This window comes from Heteronotia binoei, chromosome 1 (genome assembly GCF_032191835.1).
Source record: "Heteronotia binoei isolate CCM8104 ecotype False Entrance Well chromosome 1, APGP_CSIRO_Hbin_v1, whole genome shotgun sequence".
NCBI lineage: Eukaryota > Metazoa > Chordata > Lepidosauria > Squamata > Gekkonidae > Heteronotia > Heteronotia binoei.
Window position 1 is genome coordinate 82,181,789 of NC_083223.1, and position 25,778 is coordinate 82,207,566.

The 25,778-nt window shown below is 41.3% G+C and overlaps 1 protein-coding gene across 1 annotated transcript in view; it reads left to right on the top strand.

Annotated features, from left to right (window-relative positions):
• The window catches only part of SPACA1 (sperm acrosome associated 1), a 60,593-nt gene extending 35,045 nt beyond the window's left edge, over positions 1–25,548 (top strand). Inside the window, exons 6-7 of the mRNA XM_060233696.1 lie at positions 23,338–23,458; positions 25,286–25,548. Coding sequence (XP_060089679.1) covers positions 23,338–23,458; positions 25,286–25,484 — 320 coding nt within the window. The 3' untranslated portion in view covers positions 25,485–25,548. The remainder of the gene's footprint in view (positions 1–23,337; positions 23,459–25,285) is intronic.
• The last annotated feature ends 230 nt before the right edge of the window (positions 25,549–25,778 follow it).

Consider the following 25,778-nt stretch of genomic DNA (forward strand, 5'->3'; position numbering starts at 1 on the left):
TGAAGAAAAGTGGTTGTCATATAATCAACTATTAAAAATACAAAGTGGCAAAATAGAGTTGAAAACTGCTGAAGAGCTGAATAATAAATATGATTGGTTTCAAATGCAACGAATAAAGAGCTTGGAGAATGACATTAAAACTGAAGGAATAAGAAAAGAGCAAACAGAAATGGAAAAAGTTCTGCTTGGAGACAATAAAAAATTAATTTCAAAACTATATAAATTACTTTTAAAATGGTCTACGGAAGATGAAGTAGTGAAATCTCAAATGATTAAGTGGGCAATTAATGTAAATAAAGAAATACAGATGGAAACTTGGGAATATTTGTGGAAGAACTATGAAACTTTCGACGTGTCATAGTATTAAAGAGAACTGTTTTAAAATGATGTATAGATGGTATATGACTCCTAAGATATTGGCAGAGATGAATAATAAGATGCCAGACAGATGTTGGAAATGTAAAAAAATGGAGGTTCTTTCTACCATATGTGGTGGACTTATGAAAGAGCAAAAAAGTATTGGCAGATGATTCAACAAGAAATTTCTAGGATCTTGGGAATTTAAGAAAGTTGCAGAGACTTTTTCTGTTGGGATTACAAATGGAAAAAAATTCCAAAAGAAGATAGAACTATAATTTGGTACTTGCTTTCAGCTACTAGGACATTATATGCGCAGTTGTGGAAGCAAGAAAAAATACCAGAGAAATGGGATTGGATTGTAAAAGTTATGACATGGAGTGAAATGGACAAATTAACAAGAATTTTAAGAGACTATGATTTAGAAGTTTTTAAGATAGAATGGAAAAAGTTCAGAAGATATGTAAAAAAAGAGTGGAAAATAAAAGGACATTGGACAATTTTTCATAATGATTAAGTCTTAGAAAAAAGAAGAATATTAATTTTTGTTTTTATTAGTTAAGGGTACCTTTAAACATTAGTACTTTAAGTAAATAACACCAGCGGGGGTCAAGTAACAGGGGGAGGGGTGGTAGAAAGTAATATATGGGATAGGTAAAAGGAAGTTATTAATGATGCAAGAGATATAATTTGTTACCATATGTTACCAAATAAAATTGTTTTAACAACTAAAAACAAAGGAACTTCAAAGGGAGGTGCCAGCATGAAACTGTTCAATTAGTGTCAAGTTCCTTGATTAATTCTGTTTTACCAGATTTCAATAAAGGCAATGGTTGCTATCCTACTGTATGTATTAAACTTAGAGAGTCCAGAATGCTTTCATTGAAATTTATTGCTGCAGTTGTGAAGTTCTGCTATGCTTTTCTTGTATACAATAGAATCTTGCATAAATATGTTGTAGATATACATCTTACATTTTATTGCCTTTGCCTGTACTGTTCTAATCCCTCCCCCTCTATTTTTCCACCTTATTCCCATTTATCTCCCAATTGAAGGCCTATTTCCTGCATCTGATGAAGTGGCTCTCCTCCATGAAAGCTTATTTCAAAAGTACAATAGGAAGAAGCATTTTGGTTTTTAATATATTTATTCAAGCTATTCACACTACACACTTTTAGTATTGGCCTGAAGGCAGCTCTAAGGAATCAGGAATGAAAACCAATCAAAATTGGAAACTGTCCAGAGAGGCAGTTGGGCCTTTGTTGGTCTACTAACCAGCATGTGTAACTTGTCAAAGTAGAAAATGTTACACCATATTTAAAAAAAAAATGTCCAGAGGGGAACCAGGAAATTATAGGCCAGTCATCTATCCCAGGCAAATTAGTAGAAACTGTAATCAAAGCTAAAATTGTTAGATACATAGAGGGACAAAGCCTGCTAAGGTGAAATCAGCATGGCTTTTGCAAAGTCCTGCTTCACCAACCTTTTGAGACCCCAATGGAGGTGCCCCCATCCGCCAATATTTCCAATGGAGAGAAAATCAGCAAAAAACCCCACAAAAAACAGGGACTGATGTCGAACCAGATAATCTTTTCAGTAGAAACTGAGGGGGTGCATTTTTGCAGAACCAGTGGCAATGCCTGCTCAACAAACCCAAGCAAGGGGGGTTCAAACCCAGCATAGCCAGTTCATGCACAGAGTGTTGAGCAATGTACTAGTACCAAGCAAAACCCAATGTCTTTTTTAAAATGTTTTTTTTTCTTCCATTGAAAACAATGGAGGATGGGGGCACTTTCTCTGGGCACTCTGTTCACGCACTGGTTCTTCTGGGCATCTGTACATGCACTGGTTCTTCTGGGCACTCAGTGCATGCACTGTCTGTGCTGTACTTGCACCCGCTTACTTGGATCTGTTGAACTGGAATTGCCACAGCAGCACTGGTAGTTTGTACATGCACTGGTTCTACAGGGCTTGGAAAAATCACCCGTCAATTTCTACTGCAGAGACTCTCTGGTTTGACATCAGTTCTTTTTTTTGTGGGGGGGGGGCTGTTTCCCCCCACACACCATTGAAAACAATTGAGGATGGGGCGACCTTCTTTTGGAGCCAATAGAATTGGACCTCTTTTTGAAACTTGGGGGGTGGGGTGGGTCTTATGAGGAGAGGCACCAGAAGCTACGTTGAAATTTTCATGTCTCTACCTCAAAAAGCACCTTGTCTAACCTCCAGATATCCCAAATAGATTTCCCCTTGACTATTACAGTCTCACAGGGTATAATGGAGCCAAAAGAATCCAGGATTTCAAAACAAACAAACAAATAAACTTGAATCTAAATACCATACCAATATTGGAATTTGGGGGTGGGATTGGGGGGAATTCAGAATTATTCTGGGTCCAATATATCCCAATTTGAAAAATCCCAGGGTTTTTCTTTTCTTTTCTTTTCTTTTTTTGTTTTTTTGGACATTCCTAACAAAGGCTGTCCGTGAAGAGCTCAAGGAAGCTCTCCACAAATTGGCTGAGTGGAGGTAAGTGTGAGGTGAGTCACACTGTAACAGAAAACTCCAGCTTTAAGTATATGCTAATAGGGCCTGAACTTGCTGAGAATGAGAGGGAAAGAGAACTTGGGGTTGTAGCAGATAGCTCAGTAAAAATGTTGCCAAAATATGCTGCAGCGATGAGAAAGGCAAGCTGCTGTCAGGCCTGGCGTGTCCATTAGGCAGCTGTAGGTGACTGCCTGGAGCACCGAGCTGGGGAGAGGACAGAGGATTGGTTCCTCCCACCCTTCCTTACTTCTAAGTGGACAGAAATAGTCTGCTCAGAAGCAGCAGCAAGGCTTCTGGTCTCAGCATGAGTGTCACTGTCACCCGCCATCGCTCTTCCTCTTGCATCATAGGCGTGAGAGGCAGAGCAACGGTGGGCACCAGCTGTCCAGCGGTGCACATGCTCAGACCATGAGCCTCACTTCCACTGCACACGTTGTCTCCAGTGCTGGCATCGGGTGCCTTACCTGGGGCACTGGCTTTGGGCTGGCACCCTAGAGCCGCTGCTGCAAGTTGTATGTTGGGAGTTATTAGTAAAGGGATTGAAAATAAAACAGGGACAAAAAGAAATATTTCTTTACTTGAACAAATGAGTAAAATGTGGAATTGGCTGCTTGAGGATGTAGTGATTGTCACAGGCATAGATGGCTTTAAAAGATGATTAGACAGATTCAGGAACCATGTTGACTAAAGGGAACTATAGAGGCAGTAAACTGCTGAATACCCGTGCGAGGATGCAACATCTGAGAAAGGCCTCGTCCTCTATGCTTTGTTGTTGGCTCTACAGATAACAGGTTGGCCACTGTGTGAGACAGGGTGCTAGACTAGATGGACCGCTGGTCTATGTTCTTAAAATTTAAAGGCTAAGAAGAAGAAGAAGAAGATATTGGATTTATATCCCGCCCTCCACTCCGAAGAGTCTCAGAGCGGCTCACAATCTCCTTTACCTTCCTCCCCCACAACAAACACCCTGTGAGGTGGGTGGGGATGGAGAGGGCTCTCACAGCAGCTGCCCTTTCAAGGACAACTTCTGCCACAGCTATGGCTGACCCAAGGCCATTCCAGCAGGTGCAAGTGGAGGAGTGGGGAATCAAACCCAGTTCTCCCAGATAAGAGTCCGCACACTTAACCACTACACCAAACTGGCTCTCCTAATAAACCCTAAGGCCAAGAGGAAGGGCAAGGTATAAATATTTTAATAAATTAATAATAAATAAAAGGGAAATTTGAGAGTAAAACTAGAAACAGAAGTAAAACCATTTGGACAACACTTTTAAGTAATTTAGAAGAGAACCAGAAACCAAAACCCAAGAAACCAAGCAATTTGACAAGTTGGGTCCTGGTGTATTTTTTTCATTCAAGGGAATGGAAGAAGGAGAGTAGGTTTTTATACTCTGCTTTTCTCTGCCTCAAGGAGTCTCAAAGTCAATCGCCTTCCCTTTCTCTTCCCACAAGCAGTCACCTTGTAAGATAGGTGCAGCTGAGATGGTTCTGAGAAAACTGTGATTGACCCAAGGACACTTAGCAGGCTTCATGTGGAGTAGAGAATCAAACGTGGTTCTCCAAATTAGAGTCCAGCACTCATTAACCACTGCATCGCACTGGCAGTGCATCATCATTCATTTTAGCAGTGGTTGGGGTGGGTGGGAATTGTTCTGGCAATTTAACTGTCTTTTCGGTCACTATAATCCAAGGAAAGTTCTGTGTAGGATATCTTGTGCTGTACTGTTTCTTTTGAACCTGAATACATGATGATTTCAAGAGATTTGGACACAAGAGCACTATCAGCTGAATTTCACTTGAAACAACTGTATATCCTTTGTCATTGTTCTGTTGTCTCGGTATATTTTGATAACATGTGCATGTTGCAGCATTTGTTATGGTTGTATTAACCAATAACGATTGCCTACAAGAGAGTTCTTGAAGCCTTTTGTGAAACAGTTGTTATAAACTAGTAAAGCTTGACCTCAGCCCCCAGCTAAAATAATGAGATTGAGAAACAGTGTGGTTGTTACTGCCTGCCCCCCCCCCTATATTGGGATATTATCAATGGATTACATTACACAGTGGTTTTAAACTATTACCTCTCAGCTTCCCATTCCCACATTTTCAGTACTGCAATATATCACAGAATTATAATAAAGCCTTATCATGTGTGTCAGCCTCAGTCTCCCCCCCCCATCAGCATTTGGGGGGGGGTGGTAATAATACTGACCATGGTAATATGGCAGGGTTGTCAAAGCCATACTTTCTCACTGTCATTCCCTGAGGTCCAGCAATATAGACATAATACAGCTTTATGCCCTACTTCCCTGCAATATGAGAAAAATAATATTTGGTAGTTTATTTTTCTCTTTCTAGTAGGGCAATGTTTTAGATTAAAAAAACAACCATATTAAAATTAACATTTTTTTCATAACATACAGAAGAACCTGAATTTGAAAGAGCATGAACTTCTGTTGAGTTTATGTTGGGGAGAGCAGGGGTTGCTACTGTAATTCATTTGATATACAATTGCTGTTATAACATCCTGAACACGTAAATATTTCAGGTTATGGTCTCTTTTGGGGTGATACAGTGACTGCTGAGAGCAATTTTGCTTGAAGTGAAATTATTTGCAGAGTGAGGGAGCAGAAGGACATGGTATCTTTATTGGCAATTCTCTAGGATTTATTTTGCGGTTGAGGTACTTTTCACTTTTCTACCATTAAGACTCCCAGGGCCTTTTTTGAGCAGGAATGCACAGGAATGCAGTTCTGGCTGGCTTGGTGTCAGGGGGTGTGGCCTAATATGCAAATATGCTCCTGCTGAACCGTGTGAAACAATGGTGACATCACGGGGTGTGGCCTAATGCAAGGTGTGGCCTAATGCAAATTCCTGCTGGGCTTTTTCTACAAAAAAAGTCCTGACCCCTACGTCATGTTGGAGATCTGGATGCTCAGTGTGGGTGTTAGACATACACAATTTCCTCTAGTAGTGAGAAATTTTAGTTGTAGCACTTGACCCCAGTTGATTTCCTTTGGATAGACTGGGAAATTTATGGAATTTTTGTTGTGCTTTTGTACAAATATACAAGTATGGCATAGGTAAAAGGAAAAAAGGCACTCCTACAAGGCAGCAAATCTGCCATCTCGTGTAAAACTCCAAGAGCCATCAGTTATCTCCTTCAGTAGCTGTCTGCTTCTTCTTTCAGCATTCCTTCCAGCATCTAAATTGTATTATTTTTTTCGCACAGGCATCTATCAGTTTCTTTCTTCCAATTAGGGAAGAATTTTAGCTCTTCTAAATGCTGCTGGGCACTATTTCTTGACATTCATGGCCCAACAAGGAGATATCTGTGGTTGTTGACCCATTTTGTCATGTAGGATAAAGGGATCCACAGAGGATAAGATTGTCATTGTTATCTGAATTTGACATGTGACAGCCTGTATTTAGTGCATGTGCAGCTGTCCAGTGGGGGAAATATTTGTCATCCAGTGGGGACAGTACCCCCTGGGGCCATTTGCAGTAGGGAAAATAGCACAAGAAGAAACTGAAGCCCTTTCTCTGCTAGGGTTGCCAGACCAGCAACTGGCAGGAGTGTTGGGAATGGGGATCGGGGAGGGGTGGAATTATGTTGTTTCTGCCACTATGTCACTTCCAGGAAAAACCCAGAAGTGCTCCAGGATAAATGCTCCAGGTAGCTCCAGGATAAAATCTCTATGGTATGGTAAAACCATAGCTTTTCCTGTGAATCCTAGAACTATCCTATCTCACTTTGGGGGTTTTGCTGGAAGTAACATAGCAGCACTGATTACTTTTATTTATTTTTTCCTCTTTCTGTCATTTAGAGTGGCAGCAGCCAACTAGGGCTGCTAGCAGAAGGCCTGTCTGTTTTCTTGTGGCTTCCTGGCTCAGTTTCTTCCAATGGCATTTGATACATCCTTCTTCTTAACAAGACTGCACCATAAGCAAACCTTCAGTGTAAATTAAAGCATACCTTCCCTTTTTAATTCAAGAAATTATTTTGTGTCAATTTATGGCATTGTAGGTTTAAACATTCACATATAAGATTCTATTAAAGGTGACAGTATCAGACAATTTACTTTTAAAAAGTAGAAGTATGACAACTCATAGCCACATGTAATCCATTGACCTTTTTAAAAAATAACCCACAGACAAATCTTCCCATGTACTGGATAGTCTTCAGAAGAATCAAGTTCTGTGGCTTTGCAGTTCTCCAAAATCCCATTTACCATTTCACCTTATAACACATTAAGTGGGTAGAGGTTGTTTCCTAAAGAAATAACTTTTGAAGAATTCATGGTGGACATACTGCACAGCATTAGAGTATCATGGGCAACTGTAAAAGTGCCCTGCATCCTGCCAAACAATGGCCCATTCCAGATGAAGAAGATTCTGTCTTTTCTTTTTTGAAAACAACTCATATCTGGACTCCCCCCCCCCCACTCCCCCATTGTTTGATAGCTTCTCCCTTGGATCACTTGGTCAGAAGGTGGATAGTGCCGGATCCTGCATTAATCACTGAAGCAAACTCCTACTGACTGTAATGAAAGCTTTCTTTAAGTGGCAAGAACAAGATTCCTTTCCACACTTTTTCTGGCATCTTGTTCTCTAGAGTAAAATTGTATGTATCCATTTTTGCCTTTGCACTCTGCCTTTATCAGAAATGTATGCTACTAACTTAAAGATAACTCAAGCTGCAGAATAAATTTGTGTTTTGACCATTTACTGGTTTCTGGCAGCAGTTCAGCTCTTTGAAACCAAATGAGCTGTGAGATAAATACAAATGAGATATTTTCATGCATTAATAGAACACAGTACTTCATAACAATTGTCAATAGGATATTGCCTTACTTGTTAGAGACAAGAGAATTGTGTACTCTTACAGGTAATGGCCATGGGCCTGTTGTGCAGTTTTAGGCTAATTGATGTCCTTCAGGTCTCATCTTTTATATGAAAAATGCTTATTGAAATACATATGTCTGACATAGAATTACCTGCTTTTCTCTTGTAGGGTTCATTTTAATTGGTAGGCAGGCATTTCGCAGCTGAATCTTTTTCCAGCCTGGAGATGCAGCAATAGAAAAAGCTCAGTTCAAAGTGGGGAAACATTTATGGTGTGAATATATTTGATGTAGAGTAGTGATTTCTGTGTCATTTGTGAAAATACCTTACTATAGCATTTTAAATTTTGTAGAAAGCTTCAGACAGCTTCACAAGCTATAGCCATCAAGTAGCCTTCATAGAATGGAATACTAAATTTTCACCTCCAACTTTTCCAGAGTCTTCAATAGTTAATATATCTCTATTGTATCGTGTCTCTGGTTGTGAAGATGGTGACAGTGATTAATTAAGCTGATGTGACACTGTGAAGTGTGCACAAACATTGCATCTGCTCAGGGAATAAAATCTGTCAAAATGTTTATAGACCAGCTTTTGTGGACTATACTGTTATCAGTTTGGCTGGCACCAAAGCTCACATGTCCTTAGGACACATAGCTTTGTTGGGCAGGCTGAGCTGGGAACAGACCCAAGATGTAGGGAAACTTTAGGAGCAAGCAGACTGATAACACAATGGCTGCAATATGAAACTGGTTAATGAACCACCCACCCCAGTACTGGATTCAGCTGGATATCAGAGTCACTGATCCCACAAACATTTGCAGATGGTAACCAAGGTCATTGATCACAATTATTTACAATAGGTTAAATATTAGTAATCTTGGGCAATTGGAAAATTTCCTGGTCTTCTACAAAAATCAAAAACTCCCATTTTTTTCTTTTTGAATTAAAAAAAAATTATTTTAAAAGTAAGTTTGGGGAAGGGTTAGAAGTGCTCCTGGTGGCACTTTTGGTGGCACATATTGTTTGTTAAAATTCCAAAAGTGCCCACCAGTTCAGAAGGATTCAGTATCTTTGTTCTAGATCTATTAGCAAAAAAAAAAAAAATGTAGGCAATACATCTTTAGAGAACTGGAACTCAAGGTTTAGAGGGCTGAGACAGCGCAAAGTTGCTAATAAATTAGTCTAACTAGTCAGTAGGTTTGCCAATCTTACAATGTGGCTTGGAGTTCTCCTAGAATTATAACTGATCTCCAAGCTTGTAGAGATCAGTTCTCCTGGAGAAATTGACAGCTTTTAATCTAATGCTTAGTGAAAACCTGATAGAAGCTCTGGAGACTTCAGGTTGACTCATCCCAAAGGGATGATTTAGTAAATTCTTAGGATACTATTGGTGGGAATGAGTCAGAAATTGAGAATGGGGGGATAAAGGAGGGCCATGTGAGGAGACCAAAGGGACAGAGAAGGCAAAGATCTTTGGAGAGGAAAACATGGTACAGGCATTTGTATACAATTCTAGAATGACCTGAGCCAACATGGAGATGAAGTTATTGGTGCTAAATGATGATTTAGATAGACTGGGCATTTCAGAAATTTTGGAGAATTCAGAGGGATACGGTCATCCCTGGATATAAACTCCATAGACAGGAATGGGAGAGACATGTGGGGAGGTTGCTTTTTTGATCAAAGAAAGTGCAGAGTCAGATAAGCAAGAAAACATTAGGGGAACAAGCTCCTCCATGGATTCACTGCAGAAACTAGGGTGGAGATACTAGGTCCTAAGGGTTACTTAAAAGTGGAGTGAACTATCACCCACCTGATCAAAACCATGAGGCTGTTGTTGAGATAGAGAAGGAAATAAGGAAGGTGGATTAGACTGAGAGACAGCTAGCCCCAAAAAGGAATCTTTGTTATCTGTGTATACGAGGCTCAACCGTTCAGAGAGTCAATGCTCAATAAGAGACTCTAATTTAGTAAAACCAATTGTGGTTTATTTGAAACAATAGTTCGTTCACACAAGGTACAAAATCAATCACTCACACATTCACACAGGTCTAGGAAATATAGATAGATCAATAGGGGAACATATATGGATAAACAGACAGGGTAATATTTACCATCGTAGTCTTCCAGGAAGGTTTCCAATGGCGACTTAAGAGGACAGGGGAAATGGACCCAACACTGTGGCCAGAATTGGGGATGGATCTAGACAGCGGGTAATAGGGGTTGCTGAATAGAAAGCACACATGAGTGGAGTTGGGTCAGAGGTTAAATAGACTCTCTTAGACCCCTCAGGTGCTGGGAGGTCCAAGGGAGGAGAGATGGGAGGTTCAAGAAGGCTGGACATTCCTTACTGACACCTAATTGGATGCCTGCTTTGGCCAATGAACTTCACCTTAGTCCAGTGAACCTGGAAATTTCCAAGCTGCAATGTTGCCTGGGTTGGCCCCAGGGTACTTAGACTGGAGTAAGAATGGGAATGGCTGGATACTTAAGCTTAAATGGGATTAACTAGGAGGGTGACAATAGGTAATCAAATGCTGGCCTAGGTACCACCCGGTGTAGACAAAAGACTTGATGGAGACAGGAGATGTCCTTCCTCTTTCTCATCTTCTGCTGGGCAAGATTTATTGTTCTGGTATTGCTGAGCAATTAGGATCAACAGTGGAGCTATTAATCCATTCTTAAAACAGATGGGTTGCTTGCAGGCTCAGGGTGTGTACGTGTGACTTTCCCACTAAGAAGGAATGAGTTCAGCCTGGCAGGGTAAGCTTGGGTCAGGAAAGCAAGCTGGATTCTGCTGTTGTTAGCTCTAGGTCCATGGAGCCAGGCTGGAAACATGGTGGCTTCTTCCACTGCAGTGGCCAAGACTGGGCACACAAGGAGCAGCTGGAGCATGTCTGTATTTCTGGCTCACACCCTTCAGAGATGTAGAATGCAAAGCTGCCATATAAGCCTTAGAAAGTGTAAGCAAAGTCCACTTCTTAGAGCAGATGTGTGAGAGTCAAATCTCCAGGCACCCTGGCAACCACGCTGGTGATCATGATGTTCACATGTATGAAAAGTAGGGGGCTTTTCCTCACAGTTCCCCCCCTCAAGACCTATGTCACCATCTGGTGGCGAGGTCTTGCAATAACACAATGTCCATATCTGTAGTTGACAGGCGGCGAGTCCACGTAGCTTCAATTGTCTACCGGGGTGTACCGTCTATCTAAAAAGGTTGGAGCCACTATCTAAACTACTCAAAAATCAATTTGGAAAAATATTCCAATAGGCCAAAGGTTCCTTCCTTTGAATACTACGATACAGGGATAACAGGCATTGGCAACGTTGTAGGGCATACAGTATTAAAACACAGGGTTACAACCATTGAAATAAAAGTTGAGTTCATAAAATCATTACTGCCATTTAAACCAGATAAATAACAAGAATTGATCTATAAATCACACACAATCATGACAATAATTGATTAGGAAAACACACAGGTACATTAGAGTTCATGGTTACAAGTGAATCCATATCTTAATCTTGAGTCTTCTTTTCTTCTTCTCCCCCCCTTGATAAGCTTCTTATACTGGGGTTTGAAGAGGATCTTCTTCCAGGTACCTATTGGGTATGTGAAAGTCCTAGTGGAGGGTGAAATAAAGAGTCTTCCCACCCCCCCTAGCACCCAGCAAAATCTGTCTTTATTGTTGCTAAAAGGGAATTCTTCCTGTAACCCAGCATGGACTTGGCAATGGTGCTTTTCTGCCTGTATCACCGATGGTCCATAGAGCAACAGTGGGCTTTGAGGAAAGAACCAAAAAGGAACCAAAAACATTCACACATGACAACATGGGGGATGATTCTGTACCAGAGTAGGGAGCAGTGACAGCAGATCAAAAATGCATACATTCAACCATGAAGAAAGGAGTTTTAAAAAGCTATTAGTGAAGTGTCCTCCTGTCCAGAGTATGGTGACCAGTGAGCTTTTACGTCACAAGCTTACATATGTCATGTTAGGGGCCTGCATTGGGCAGGTTTGCCTATTACACTAATCATTCAGGACTTTAGGAGGCTTTTTCCTTGTCAAGGAAGGAAAGTAACATACACCATTCAGAAAACACAACCCAAAATATTCTTTGTTGCAACATAAAACTTAAAATAAAACATTGTGCACAATCCAGGAAAATGACCATAGTTTGGGGCGTCCCCCATATGATGAAAATAGTTCCATAAAGAAGAGACAAAAGAAAACCTTTGCTATAGCTTTGGAATATAATAAATTGTCAAAACAATATAAAAACTTCAAAACAAAAACTGAGGCCTCAATAGAACAATGCTAGCTAGCTTTATATGAGAGGGATCATACCCAAAATGGCAGGTGAGCTAGAGCAGAGAAATTAAAAACCTGGACATTAGTGAGCTGATCAGGTCCCACTAAATCCAGTTTTTCTCTGGGCTAGTTCAGCTAAAACGATCTTGGCATGGGGGTCTCACATGTGAGCACAGATTTCAACAAAACTTAACAACACAAGAATTCTGAAAAGCAACATAATGGTTACACATACATAAAACAATTCTTAACAGGCTTATCAACCACTCTTAAAACTACTGAGCATGCATTAGATTTGATTTGCAGGTCCAGATTCCCTGCACATCTATATTGAAAGAAAAGATGAACAAACTTAACAAAACAAATCCTAGAAATCAAATTATGGTTAATTCACCTTGACAAACACATTAAACAATTCATAACAAGAGAAAAGATGTGGCAAGGCATCTGTAGTACCAAGAGAAAAATGCTGAGTTGTTGCAAGGACAAGTCAAAAGAAAGACTTGAGGCATGAAAGCATATCCCTTTAAGAAGAAGAAACCTTTTATGGAGTAAAAGGTAGAACTAGGATGATGGCACAATGCTCCAGGTTTGAGGCTTGTGCCAGAGAATGATTTTCCTCTGTGCATACACAGAGTGCAAAGAATGTGTTGCTGGAAGGCAACATGCTGTCAGAAATACCAAATAGACCAACATTTGAACATGATACAACAAGACTTGAATTGGGGAGCCTTGATAGGCTCAGCCACCTGGTTATAGATGCACAAATAACACAAAAGGACATTTAGTAGCAAGAAGAAAATCATGATCAGAAATAAACTCTGAGGAATCTACGTTAAGAATCTAACAGGTTATTGCTCATTTCCTTGAGAACATGGGAAAATAGAAAAGGATTTTCGCTCAGAGAAAGTCTAGCTCTAACAAGATATATATTATAGGTGGAGGCAGAACCATCCATTGGTCATTATATTACTTAAGACCAAACAAAGATACTGAGCCCACAAGTTGGGGCCTCTTAAGAACATGTGGATACCTCTTTCCACAGGCAGACTGGATTAAACTAAAATTAAAACTCAAGCTTCACCAAATAGCTAAAAGGGAAGATTGATGATGCAAATGGCATTCAGAGAGAAAATGAAGATATCAATAGTTGAAGTACATTTGAGGAATCCAGATTTCTAATGGAGACCAAGAGCTTTCAGGAATTCTGCCAACAACCAGAGTGTTGGTTCTTGAGGCTTAAGAGAGAAAAAGCACAGGGAGAGGGTAATTTTACCCCAAGGAAGTGTACAGATGTCCTATACTTCTTGTAGGAACCAAAATTTGTGAGATAAAATTTTCTGAGCTCCAATGCCCAGCAAAGGGCCTATAGATTGCAAAGCACTTTCCTTTTACTACAAAGCACTGGGAATGCCCAATAGACTTTGAGGAGCAATTTCCTAAAAGTGTTTCCCTTAAAATTAAGGCTACAAAATCTAAGTATAGGAGAGATTGGTACCAGTCACTAGAAAAATATTTTAAGACTTAAAAGGTACAGCAAAAATAAATAACAGAAAGAAAGCTTCTGATCTAAGAGATTTCTTAGTATTAGGGCAGTTTACAGGCAGAGGATTTTCTCTAGCAGAGAAGGATTGGCTGTAAGTAGAGCTTTGGGATGCCAGCTCCAGGCTGGAGATTTCTAGAAATTTGGGTCAAATTTGAAAATCACAAGGCATGCAGTCCATTTCCTTGGACACTTATTTCCTCCAGAGGCTTAGCCTGAATGTACTGGGGAAAAGGCTATGATTTTGGGAGAGACCTCCAGGTCCCACCTGGAGACTGGCGACCTTACAAAAACACAGTAGTATGCACATCTTCCACCCAGGTATTTCTCTGGCTGGGAAGAGGCTGTCTCTGTGAGAGACTGCAATATAAAAAAAAGTTCGGTAATGAAAAACTTTTGAAATTATATCTTTTTAGACCCAAAATCAGGAGATGAGAATTCAAAATAGCACAAAAAAAAAAAAATACCTCAACTGTATTTCCACACTATTTCCACCCTCCCCCCCCTAGATGTGAAAGGAGGGGAAGGTTTGAACAGACAAACCAAAATTCCTTCCCTCTTGGATTAACTGAATGCTTAGCTTTAACAAAAGGCTAAAACAGACACAATGGATTTGGCCAGTACTCTCTTATCTGACACTGATAAGTTTTTACAAAGAAAGGTGAAGAAGAGGAAAATGATGAGCTTTCTGCCTGGGTGGGGCTCAAAATTGTAACTCTTTCCAGTTTCTTTAACTCAAGCTGGATTTGGCTGAGTTTATTTCAAGAGGGTCTGCATGAGATTTGCCAATCAGTACTACATTAGTTGTTGCTGCTCCTGCAGCTGGAGGTTCTATTTTCTGTACTTTCAAATTTAAATGACAGACTTGCCCATTTGAGGTTAGCTGTCTTGTGTTGCTGTGACCTTTGAGAAGGAGAGGCAACACCTCTTATAAGACAAACACTGAATTTGATCTCTTCTGAGGCTCTGCAAGAAAACTTTCCTAACCAGCCATCCACTGGAAGATACTGGGACAAAAAGTTCTTTACAAGAATGGTGGCAAACAAAAACTGTGGTTCCTCTTGCCACTGGCTAGTTATAGGTCTATAAGAAAATGAGGCTTTCTCTCAAAGACACTGAGTTGCTTGTACCTTAAGGAGACCTGAGATAAACAAAAATTTAATTTCTCAGGGCAATGCATTTAAAGCTCTATTCCTTTGCCTTAGTTACTTATCAAATCTTTACTGCTACAGATTTCCATTGAGCAAGAGGGAGAACAATTAGCATTTCTTCCTGATGGCAGGAGTGCTGAGCATTTGCAATACTTTAGCCAGCTCTATTTGGGCTAATCTGCAGGCACTCTGTACAAGCTCAGAGGCTATACCATTTAAAATTCATAGAACAATAGGCAATAAATATTTTCTGACTTTATAAGCAAGAGAGAGAGGAAGATGAACTTGGGAGTTTGACCGATTTTCATTCAGCCAATTTGAAAGCTAAAACAGTCAGTTTCTTACATTTTGCTCTGAATGCTTTGAATTAACAAAAATTAGTTCAATCTCTTTTTCTCAGGTACTTGATGCTGGCCTTTTTTTTTTAAAGGGTTAAACTAAATACATACTACATCAAGCTCCCATTACCCTGCAGAGAAAACTAACTCTGCAGGCTGGAACCTTTGCTGGGATTCCAGGAGATCTCCAGGCCTCACCTGGAGAAATGGCCTGGTCTAATTGTAGTCCAAGTCATTGCTTGTATGTTTTCTTATTTAGTCAAGGGAAAAGGTGCCCTTGTTACCTTTAAACCTAATAAAGCCAGATCTCTCTGTTTTAAGAGACATTCAAGTCTAGATGTTAGATTTTCCTTTGGGTGGGGGGAGGTTCAGAGACAAAGGAACCTTGCCTGCCCATGTGGGACTACCATTCTCTGAGTTCCACAGAATTCTGGCTTTCAAATTCCCCAAATGGGATGAGCTAAAGACAGTAAATTTCTAGCCAGAAGGGCTGAGACTTGCTCATGTAGGAGGGTCTGGAGCAAGTCCTTGCTAAAATGAATACCTTGTGCCATGATTGTGGAACTCTGCATAGGCTCAGAGACCACATTTCCTTCATAATTCTGGGGTAAGAGAACTGAAATAGGGATTGTTTTCTCATTTTCATGGGGGAAAGAAGTCTGGGGCTGCACAGCTGGGTTTGCCCTGCCATGTTTCCTTTTATCCTGCACTTCCAGAATTTCCAGTCTCCTCTCTGTGGCCCTGCAAGACTCCAGGACATGTTGCAGGAGACTGGCAGTTTCCTTTTCTTTCCTACTAGCTTCTAACTTTTGCTGAAGTTCCTGGTTTTTCTCAGCAAGCTTTTGGATTTCTAAATCTTTTTCCTGAGTAGGATTTGTAAGTTTCCCTACCCTTTCCTTATTAGGGAAATCTTCCACAGCAGTAGCTTTGGGGAGGCTATCTCCATTTTCTGCAAACCCTGGGGCTTTGGGAACCGTGTGCCCTGGTGGCTTCATGGCATCTGAAAGGGCAGCAAGTAGCACATGTGTGGGCTGCTTATCAAACTGCCTCATGTCTGCTCCAGTGGCTCTAAGCTGGGACCAAGCTGCCATTCTGACTTTGTCTCGAGGGGTCCGCTGAGGCCAGGGTTGCCCAGAGGCTGACTGCGTCTGCCTAGGAGCATAAGCCTGCTTGTGAAGGGGAACCTTTGGGGCAAGCTGGGGATGGCAAGAAGAGCTGGAACCAAAGCCAGTGTTTTGGAACTTCCAGTTCTGGCTTTCTTTTCCATGCCCATCTTGTTCCTGATTCCAGTAAGCAGGGTGCTGGCTTCTGCTATTAAATTGTGCTTGAGTGAGCTGTGTTTCTAAAACAGCAACTTTTTGTTCAGAGACTTGGGCATGCTTTAAAGCATTCTCCAGTCTCCATTTGACCTCATGGAGAGAGTGGGTTAAATTTTGTTTGTCTATTAGGTACTCATATCTCTCATCCCTGAACCTTTCTACCTCCTTCTCATAAGTTTTTAACCTAGCTTCTGTCTTTCTAAGCTCAGAGGATACCTGTTTTTGCTGTTCTTCTCTCAATCTTGTCCTTTCTTCCTCATGAGTTTCCAGCATTTGCTTTACTTTGGCCTCATGACTCATGAGAATCTGCTCTTTCTCTGCTGCATAGGCCTGGAGCATGAGTTCCTTCTCTGCCACATGGCTTTGAAACTCCTGCTTCAGCACTGATGCATGGCTTTTAAGAGTTTGTTCTAGTTCTTGTTCCTTTAATTCTAACTGTTGCTCTTGTTTCTTAACTTGTTCCCTAAGCTGTCTGTTCACATTGGAGCTTTCCTGCAAGGCTAGGAACAGACCCCATGATGCGAAAAGATCTCTTTTTCCTGGCTTGATCTTTTTCTGAGCACATTGGTCCTCAAACGTGTCTCGAAAGAATTGGAGGGGGTCAGGGTTCTTAAAAACTCCTGCTTTCCAAGGGTTGTCTCCCTTCTTCACAAGCCACTTCTCTAGCTTGGGAAGCTCCTGTTCTTTCTTGGCCAATGCCATAGCTTACACTTTAGTTCCTCTCAAAGTTCTAACTTTACTTGCAGGGCTGGTTTTCCTGCACTGTTAGGTGCCTAACCACAGGCCACCAAAATTAACTGATGCAGGAGCCTTCCCTGGCACTTTTCCTGCTTATTGGGGAGCAAAGAACTTGCAGGACACCTCTGTGTGTCTCACAAGTAAAGGAGAGAGTTGCAGGACCTTCCTTAGTTCTCTGCAACACTAACAAATGTTTGTGGCATGGGCTTATGGCCTTGCACACATTGTTGAGCTCCTCAGGAGGGGCTTTTCTCTAGCCTCTGCCTCCAAACAAATCAAAAGTTTTAAAAGTCTCAGAGCCTGAGCTTTTCCTCTGTTGGCCCTAAGCAAAAGGGAAATTTTTCGGCTGGGAAGATTGCCTATCTCCTCAGACCCGGGACAAATTTTTTTTTTTAACCCTAAAGGAGAGCTTCTTGCTCCTTCCAGTAAATTCTCTTAAAGGCACAGCCAAGTGAAAGAACTAGCAGCATATTTCCAGATGCTTTCTGGCTCCTATGTGCTATTTTAACACTTGGGTTGGTTTCTTAAGTTCCCTTTTTGTTTTGCCTACTGCCAATCTCCGATTGCGCTTCGGCTTGGGTTTAGGGGGCAGTGAGCCAATCCTATGATTGCGTCTCGGCCAGAAAAGGGAGCCACGAGCCGACCCAACGATCGCGTCTCGGGCAAAAGGGAGCCACGAGCCGACCCAACGGTCGCGTCTTCGGGCAAAAGGGAGCCACGAGCCGACCCAACGATCGCGTCTCGGGCGAAAGGGAGCCACGAGCCGACCCAACGGTCGCGTCTTCGGGCAAAAGGGAGCCACGAGCCGACCCAACGATCGCGTCTCGGGCGAAAGGGAGCCACGAGCCGACCCAACGGTCGCGTCTTCGGGCAAAAGGGAGCCACGAGCCGACCCAACGATCGCGTCTCGGGCAAACAAAATAAAAAGTTGCCCAGCAGTCAGATTGCAGCGGTCCTACGACCCACCTGCCTTCTTGACTGTCGGGTGCCTTAGACTAGCCTTGGCCTAGACTCGTGTAAGGACTTGGGTGTGTGTGTGCAAGTGTCTGAGTGTGTATGTAGTGTGTGTGCACTAAGCTCTAAAGAAAAGGGAGAAGGGAAGGGTGCTCTATCCAGATCTTAACAGCTCTGACCTATCCTGACATTCCCTCCCACGATAGACGCGTTTAGAAAGGCCTCGGGACGGCGGCCAGGCTTCACGGGACTTCCCCCTTGCATTCGATCGGGCTCAGTCCTCTTGCAAGGTGTCTGGCCTCCTCGGGGCGGCTGAGAAGTCCAACGCTGAATGATAGAAATGGGAGTAGCCCAACCCACAATTATATAGAGATGCTCGCTGGAGCCGTTCACACAGAACTCATTCACTCAATCACTCACACAATAGCCTCCCTAGCAAGACTGTTTGAACGGTGCAACCCTACGTCTGTCTGTATGAAGACACGCGTGTCGGCTCGCGTGTGTTCCTACAAACAGGATAATGCCCAAGCTTTCTCCACCAATTTCTGTTAGGGAAACTGCTCTCAAAATGACTTGGGGAATTAGACTGAGAGACAGCTAGCCCCAAAAAGGAATCTTTGTTATCTGTGTATACGAGGCTCAACCGTTCAGAGAGTCAATGCTCAATAAGAGACTCTAATTTAGTAAAACCAATTGTGGTTTATTTGAAACAATAGTTCGTTCACACAAGGTACAAAATCAATCACTCACACATTCACACAGGTCTAGGAAATATAGATAGATCAATAGGGGAACATATATGGATAAACAGACAGGGTAATATTTACCATCGTAGTCTTCCAGGAAGGTTTCCAATGGCGACTTAAGAGGACAGGGGAAATGGACCCAACACTGTGGCCAGAATTGGGGATGGATCTAGACAGCGGGTAATAGGGGTTGCTGAATAGAAAGCACACATGAGTGGAGTTGGGTCAGAGGTTAAATAGACTCTCTTAGACCCCTCAGGTGCTGGGAGGTCCAAGGGAGGAGAGATGGGAGGTTCAAGAAGGCTGGACATTCCTTACTGACACCTAATTGGATGCCTGCTTTGGCCAATGAACTTCACCTTAGTCCAGTGAACCTGGAAATTTCCAAGCTGCAATGTTGCCTGGGTTGGCCCCAGGGTACTTAGACTGGAGTAAGAATGGGAATGGCTGGATACTTAAGTTTAAATGGGATTAACTAGGAGGGTGACAATAGGTAATCAAATGCTGGCCTAGGTACCACCCGGTGTAGACAAAAGACTTGATGGAGACAGGAGATGTCCTTCCTCTTTCTCATCTTCTGCTGGGCAAGATTTATTGTTCTGGTATTGCTGAGCAATTAGGATCAACAGTGGAGCTATTAATCCATTCTTAAAACAGATGGGTTGCTTGCAGGCTCAGGGTGTGTACGTGTGACTTTCCCACTAAGAAGGAATGAGTTCAGCCTGGCAGGGTAAGCTTGGGTCAGGAAAGCAAGCTGGATTCTGCTGTTGTTAGCTCTAGGTCCATGGAGCCAGGCTGGAAACATGGTGGCTTCTTCCACTGCAGTGGCCAAGACTGGGCACACAAGGAGCAGCTGGAGCATGTCTGTATTTCTGGCTCACACCCTTCAGAGATGTAGAATGCAAAGCTGCCATATAAGCCTTAGAAAGTGTAAGCAAAGTCCACTTCTTAGAGCAGATGTGTGAGAGTCAAATCTCCAGGCACCCTGGCAACCACGCTGGTGATCATGATGTTCACATGTATGAAAAGTAGGGGGCTTTTCCTCACAGTTATACTGGGTAATTTCAACTAACCTCACCTTGACAAGTCATATGTGTACTCCAGTCATGCTGCAGAAATGAGCTTCTTAGACATCATAAAATGCTGATGCATTGCAGCAGTTGGTCACAAAGCTAAGAGAGGAATAATAGGTACTGAATAGGGCTTGAGAGCTGATACCATGCATGTCTTACTACCAAGGAACAGTGGCCATAGTGCTATTGAGTTCATCATTCATGTCAATGGAAAGTTGTCCTTAGAGTCCAAAGCAATCACATTTATTTCAAAAGAAAAAGCTTTACAAAAATGAGGGAACTAGTAGTTGGTAGGAAGTTGAATAAGAAAATCGAGGGAGTCAGGTCTCTTTGGGATGCTTTGAAGCTATTTAAAACCACATTGACTGAGGCCCAGATTTGGCCAGGAAAGGTAACACAGTCTAAAGGGATGTCTGCACAGTTAATGACCCAAATTATAAAATATAAAAAGGCTTTATTTAGAAAGTGTTAGGTTTGCCTGAATGAGGGGAACAGAACAGAACACAGAGTCTGGCAAAATAAATATAAGTTAACAATTAGGACATCAAAAAAAATTTGGGAGTGGATTGCTAAAACCTTCAAAAGTATATTTTCCCACTGTATCAAGATCAGGGAAACCTGTCGGGGAAGCAACTAGGCTGTTGAATGATAAAAGGATTGCTTCAAGAAGGAGAGGTGCCATCAAAACTGAATGGTGGTGGTGGGGAGGGGGCGGTTTCATCTGTTTTTACTGTGGAAAATGTGGGTGATATACCAGAAACACACTTTTGGGAAGGATGTCTGAAGAACTGAGTCAAGCAGAAATGATTAGAGATGACTACATCCATGGGTTCCTAAGGAATTCAAATGTGAAATTTGTTGACTTTTTAACCAAGATATGTAACTGGTCACTAAAATGGACCTCTGTATTGGATGACTGTAAAATAGTGATCAGTACGTGACTTTTTAAAAGGGGGTCCTGAGGGAAACCAGGAAATTACAGGTCTGTTAGCCTTACATCAGTTTCAGGTAAATCAGTAGAAAAACTCTTACTAAAAATAGAAGTATTAATCAAATCAATGAATACAACTCATTGAGGGTAATTTGACATGGCTTCTACAAAGGGAAGTCTTGCCTCACCAAATTTGTGGATCTCTTTTGAGAAGCTTAACAAGCTTGTAGATAATGGTAATCTAGTAGATATTGTTGGACTTTTAACTAGAGGCTTTTAATAAGAGCCATCACCAAAGGCTCCTAAGTAAGGCTAGCAGTCATTGGATAATCGGATGATATTTCTTATGGATCAAAAATTGGTTGAATGACTGGAAGCAGAGAGTTGGAATAAATCGACAGTTGGCATAATGGAGGGAAGTAGGGAGTGGAATCTGACAAGGATTGATATTGATGCTATTCAATTTGTTCATAAATGTGAAAGTATGTACACCTTCTTGTGTCATGTTTATTCTGGCCTTAATCAGACTCTGGTGTAGCATTTTTTGGTGTAGCTATATAAATAATAGAAGTACCCATGGATGCCATGACACTTTCTGACACATTTCTTGGCACCCACTGAGTGTTTTTAGAAAGTGGGTGGAGTCCTTGTCAAGCAGGGCTTTTGAATGGTCACTGAAGATATGGTTGGCTATGCGAACTAAAATAACATTGTTTTAGTGACAGCTGCCACCACAGAGCTGGCTTTGCTTTTTCAGTTGTTTTGGATGAAGTGGTTTGTAAATTTTTCATATATCTGTGTGAGCCATCTTGTGTACATACCTATAGGAGATATACAGAGTATAAATGTTCCAAATACATAAATATCATAATGCAGATCTACAAACCTTTTAGTGATCCCAATCTGGAACATTTCCAATGTTGAAGAAAACTTAATATTGGAACTTTTCAAGTAATGAATGGAATTGCAGCACAAGCACTTTATTCCAATTCCAATCAGAAACCAGAGTTAAGATGGATTGTGTACTATTCAGACTTCGTGATTGTATCTTGGAATAATTTATTTATTTTATTTATTTAATCAGATTTGTATCCCACCCTCTCCTTGCAGTCTCAGGGCATCTAACAACATTTTAAAACAACAATTCAGCTTAAAAACAAGATAATATAATAAAACAATGAACTGTGAACACTTTAGACATACAAACTTTGAGCATTTTAGAAATGCTATATGAATTTTTGTATTAACCAAATGAACTATGACTCTGTTGTAAGTTTATGAAATATTGTACAGTGATATCATTGTAGATTTTTTCCATGGTTGCAGTCTGGATAGCCATGTGTATTTAGCCTAGCCATATGGAATAAGTGCGGTAACTGAAAATATCTCTTGATGGTTTATCTAGTTTCATGTGTCAGGCAGCTGACACATGAGTACAATACTTTTTATGTGTTCCATCTTCTGACCCCGCTGATAGACATCCTGATGACACCTGGATTTTGGCCACTGTGTGACACTGCTTGTTGGACTGAATAGGCCACTGGCTTGATCCAACATAGCTTCTCTTACATTTATCTGCTTTCTTTTTACCCTATTACAGTTATTTTTGGGTTGTCCAAGTATCTTTAAATTCTGCCCCTTTTCTGTGCTCCAGTTCTATTGTCTCCTACCTTTATTAAGATCCGTATTATATTTAAAAACACAAGTTAAAATGTTGTATAAGTGTAATTGTTGAAAAAAAGGATAGCTTTATTTGCAGTTTGCAAAGGCTGTTTTTTAAAAAGTAGCGCCACTATTGACAGTGCTTATGCATGTTCACTCATATGATTCCCCTCTCCCCATTTCAATCCTTTAATAACTTATTCCTGTGTACTTTTAATCCTTTCTGGTATGTTGCAGCCTTTTCCCCTGGCAGTGCATATAAAACAGTATTCAGAACTCTCAGCTCAATTTAACTTGGATTTACAGAGGAGAGCCTGCTTTGTAACTGATCTGCCTATTAAATAATGTTCTTTTGCACTGTTCAAAATGACTTTGATATCCTTTCTGAGAGAAATCTGCCCAACTTTAATCTAGCTTCCTTTTTCCTGTGACCTTTGGAACTTCTAAAACCTGATTTAACAGCAACAATAATGATAAAGAACTTATCCATGCACCCGGCATCTTGTTGGGGAGGGCGGTGGGCTGTCAGGTACTACATGGGTAAAGTCAGCACATCAGAGAGGTAGCCCAGGCAGGAGACCTGCTAGCATGCTATTGCACACATGGTGGGCTTGCAAGTGTAGTATTCCAGTTTAAATGAGACTGTATGTGGAAATTTCCACGTGTAAGTATGTATACCTGTGTAAGTATGTATACCTACTTGTATCATGTTTATTCTGGCCTTAATCAGACTCTGGTGCAGCATTCTTTGGTATAGCTATGTAAATAATAAAAGGTTAATAAGAATGCCATTTAAACTATTTATTATTGTTTTTCTTTAGAACTGGAAACAAGAAGGTTAAAGAAGCCAGCTACAGATATAGTACTGGTGTTCGTACTCATAACTGGAGTTATTGTTTGTGTTGGTGTGCTCTTTGCCATAGTGTTCATCATTCTTAACTGGTAGGTAGATAGCACTGAAGTATAAACTATGTTAATTACATTACCCAACTGTAAGGTCTAACGTTTACCTTATTTATTTGTTCAGAGAATTTATATACTACCTCTCCAGAGACCTTCTTGAGGTGGCTGATGAGAAAAATTATCCCATAAAATCTTAAGCACAACATATTAGTATTAAAAATAAGCCATTCAACATTTTGAAAAATACCCAGAATTGTAGCACTGATTAAGGCAAGGGCATAGGATGATTTCTGGACTGCAAAAAATTTCTGTGGTATGTCCAAGTACAAAGATGTGGGAGGGGGACTGTTAGCATAGATGGTCTCTAGAAGTGATGGGAGAGAATGGGTGAAAAGTTAAAATGATACACATGAACCCTTTGCTTATCATTTGAATGACTCATCCAGAGAGATGTGTCTTCTCCAGAACATATCATTCAAAGCAATGGCTTTTCATCATTTCATGATTAAGGATGGCTCTGGGTTTTAAGACGTGGGAAGACATGGTTTTATTGTTGACAGGCAATAAAGGTGTCCTGAATCTATGGAGGTCTAGGAAAGGCTTTAAAAGACAATTGAATGGAAGCTCAAAAGCAGGAGAGGATATGGTATGATGACACACTAGGAAGTTAGGAGAAGAAAACTGTTCCAGGTACAGGGAACAGCATGGCAAAAAACACATGGGACTATAATAAACTCTTGCTATTCACAGATTCACCACTTGCACTTTTATTTGTGGTCTGTATTCAACCACATGCAGTTGCTCACCCTGAGCACACAACCCCTTCACCTCAGCTCAGTCACAACACAGAGAGAGGGCAAGGGGGCACAAACATCTCTCTGCCTACTCATGATCACCTTGACTTGAGCAAGCATTGCCAGATGACTTGGGCGACCCAGGCCAAGCTCGATAGACCTGCAAGGCCACCAGGCCTGAACAACTAATCTGGAGGCCACCACTGTGCAGCTTGTCTGGTGGTGGCTGCCACTGCAGGATCTAGCCTGTGGTAGCAGCTGCTGTGCAACTTGTCTGGACTTGATGGTGGCAGCCACTGCTACACACTCATCTGGACAAAGTGGCAGCTGCCATTGCTTTGTAGTTTGTCTAGGCCTAATCCAATCTGGGCATTTGCAGGAGTCAATACCTCACTGCCTAGCTGGCCAGCCTAGTGACAGTGCTGCAGGAACACCTGGCAGCACACACAGCTCACTGTGGCTGGACCTCCCTCCATTGGGAGGAAGGAGCTGGAGAGGTGGAAGTGGACAGGAGAATGGCAGGGTCTTTTCCAGACCATTTGGTCTCCCAGTCCACTCAAGTGAATATTCATGAATTTCAAACTCATGGTAATCCCAGGAATGGAACTTTCACCAAAGGTGCAGGTCTACTGAAGGAGAAAAATTTAAGATGGGTAGCTGTGTTATTATGTATTAGTAAAATAAAGAGAGCAGTGCCACTTTGAAGACTAGCAATATTTATTCCAGCATGAGTTTCAGTAACTCATTTAATACATAGCAGTGTAAATTCATCAGTCCTAATGTATACCTACAACAGAAAAATGGAGCTTGGTGTTACACAGAGAGACCAGTTCAGAACAAAATCCAGTGCAAAAAGTAATTAGTTCACTCAGTGTGGGTATGAACCATTTAGAACATTGTTAGGTGATGAAGATGTAAAACCTAATAAAGGATGAATTGAGGTGACATGACAGAAGAAAGGAACAAACAGGGGATGCCTCTCTTTCAGCCCTTAAAATCTATTTTCTGGCTCCAGCCCTAGTAAAAATCATCCCAAAATTTGTTCTGATTTGGTTCTGACATTCCTTTGTAGGGAAGCTGTAAAGCACTTCTGGCAAACAAAAATTTGGAGGAGCAGAGAAGAAGTAATACACAGCTCATATGCTTCAAGAACCACAGAAAACTCAGCACAAGTGCCTACAGCAGAAAATTCTCAGACATCACAACTAGAAACCAGTGGTCAGGAGCAGGGTGTCTACCAGGAATGGAATGCAGAAGGAGGAGAGAATTAGAAGAAGAAAGAGATTATTTTTTAAAAAGAGATTGTATTAAAGTATGTCCAAAATATTAAGGAAACCAGTCCTGAGAAGTGTTTTTGCTGATCTGGTGAAATCTTGTTTATGTACACTGAGTTGGTATGACACTGCAGCAACCATATTTAAAGATTTATTTCAGCTGTTGTGGTGGTGGCCCACTAGGGGACTCTTCCTCTCTGTGCTCTTGAGAACCAGGAGTGATATTTGTCACGAGATATTTACCAAATTTACAAAATAAATATAGTGGCACTGATTCCTAACATTTATGCT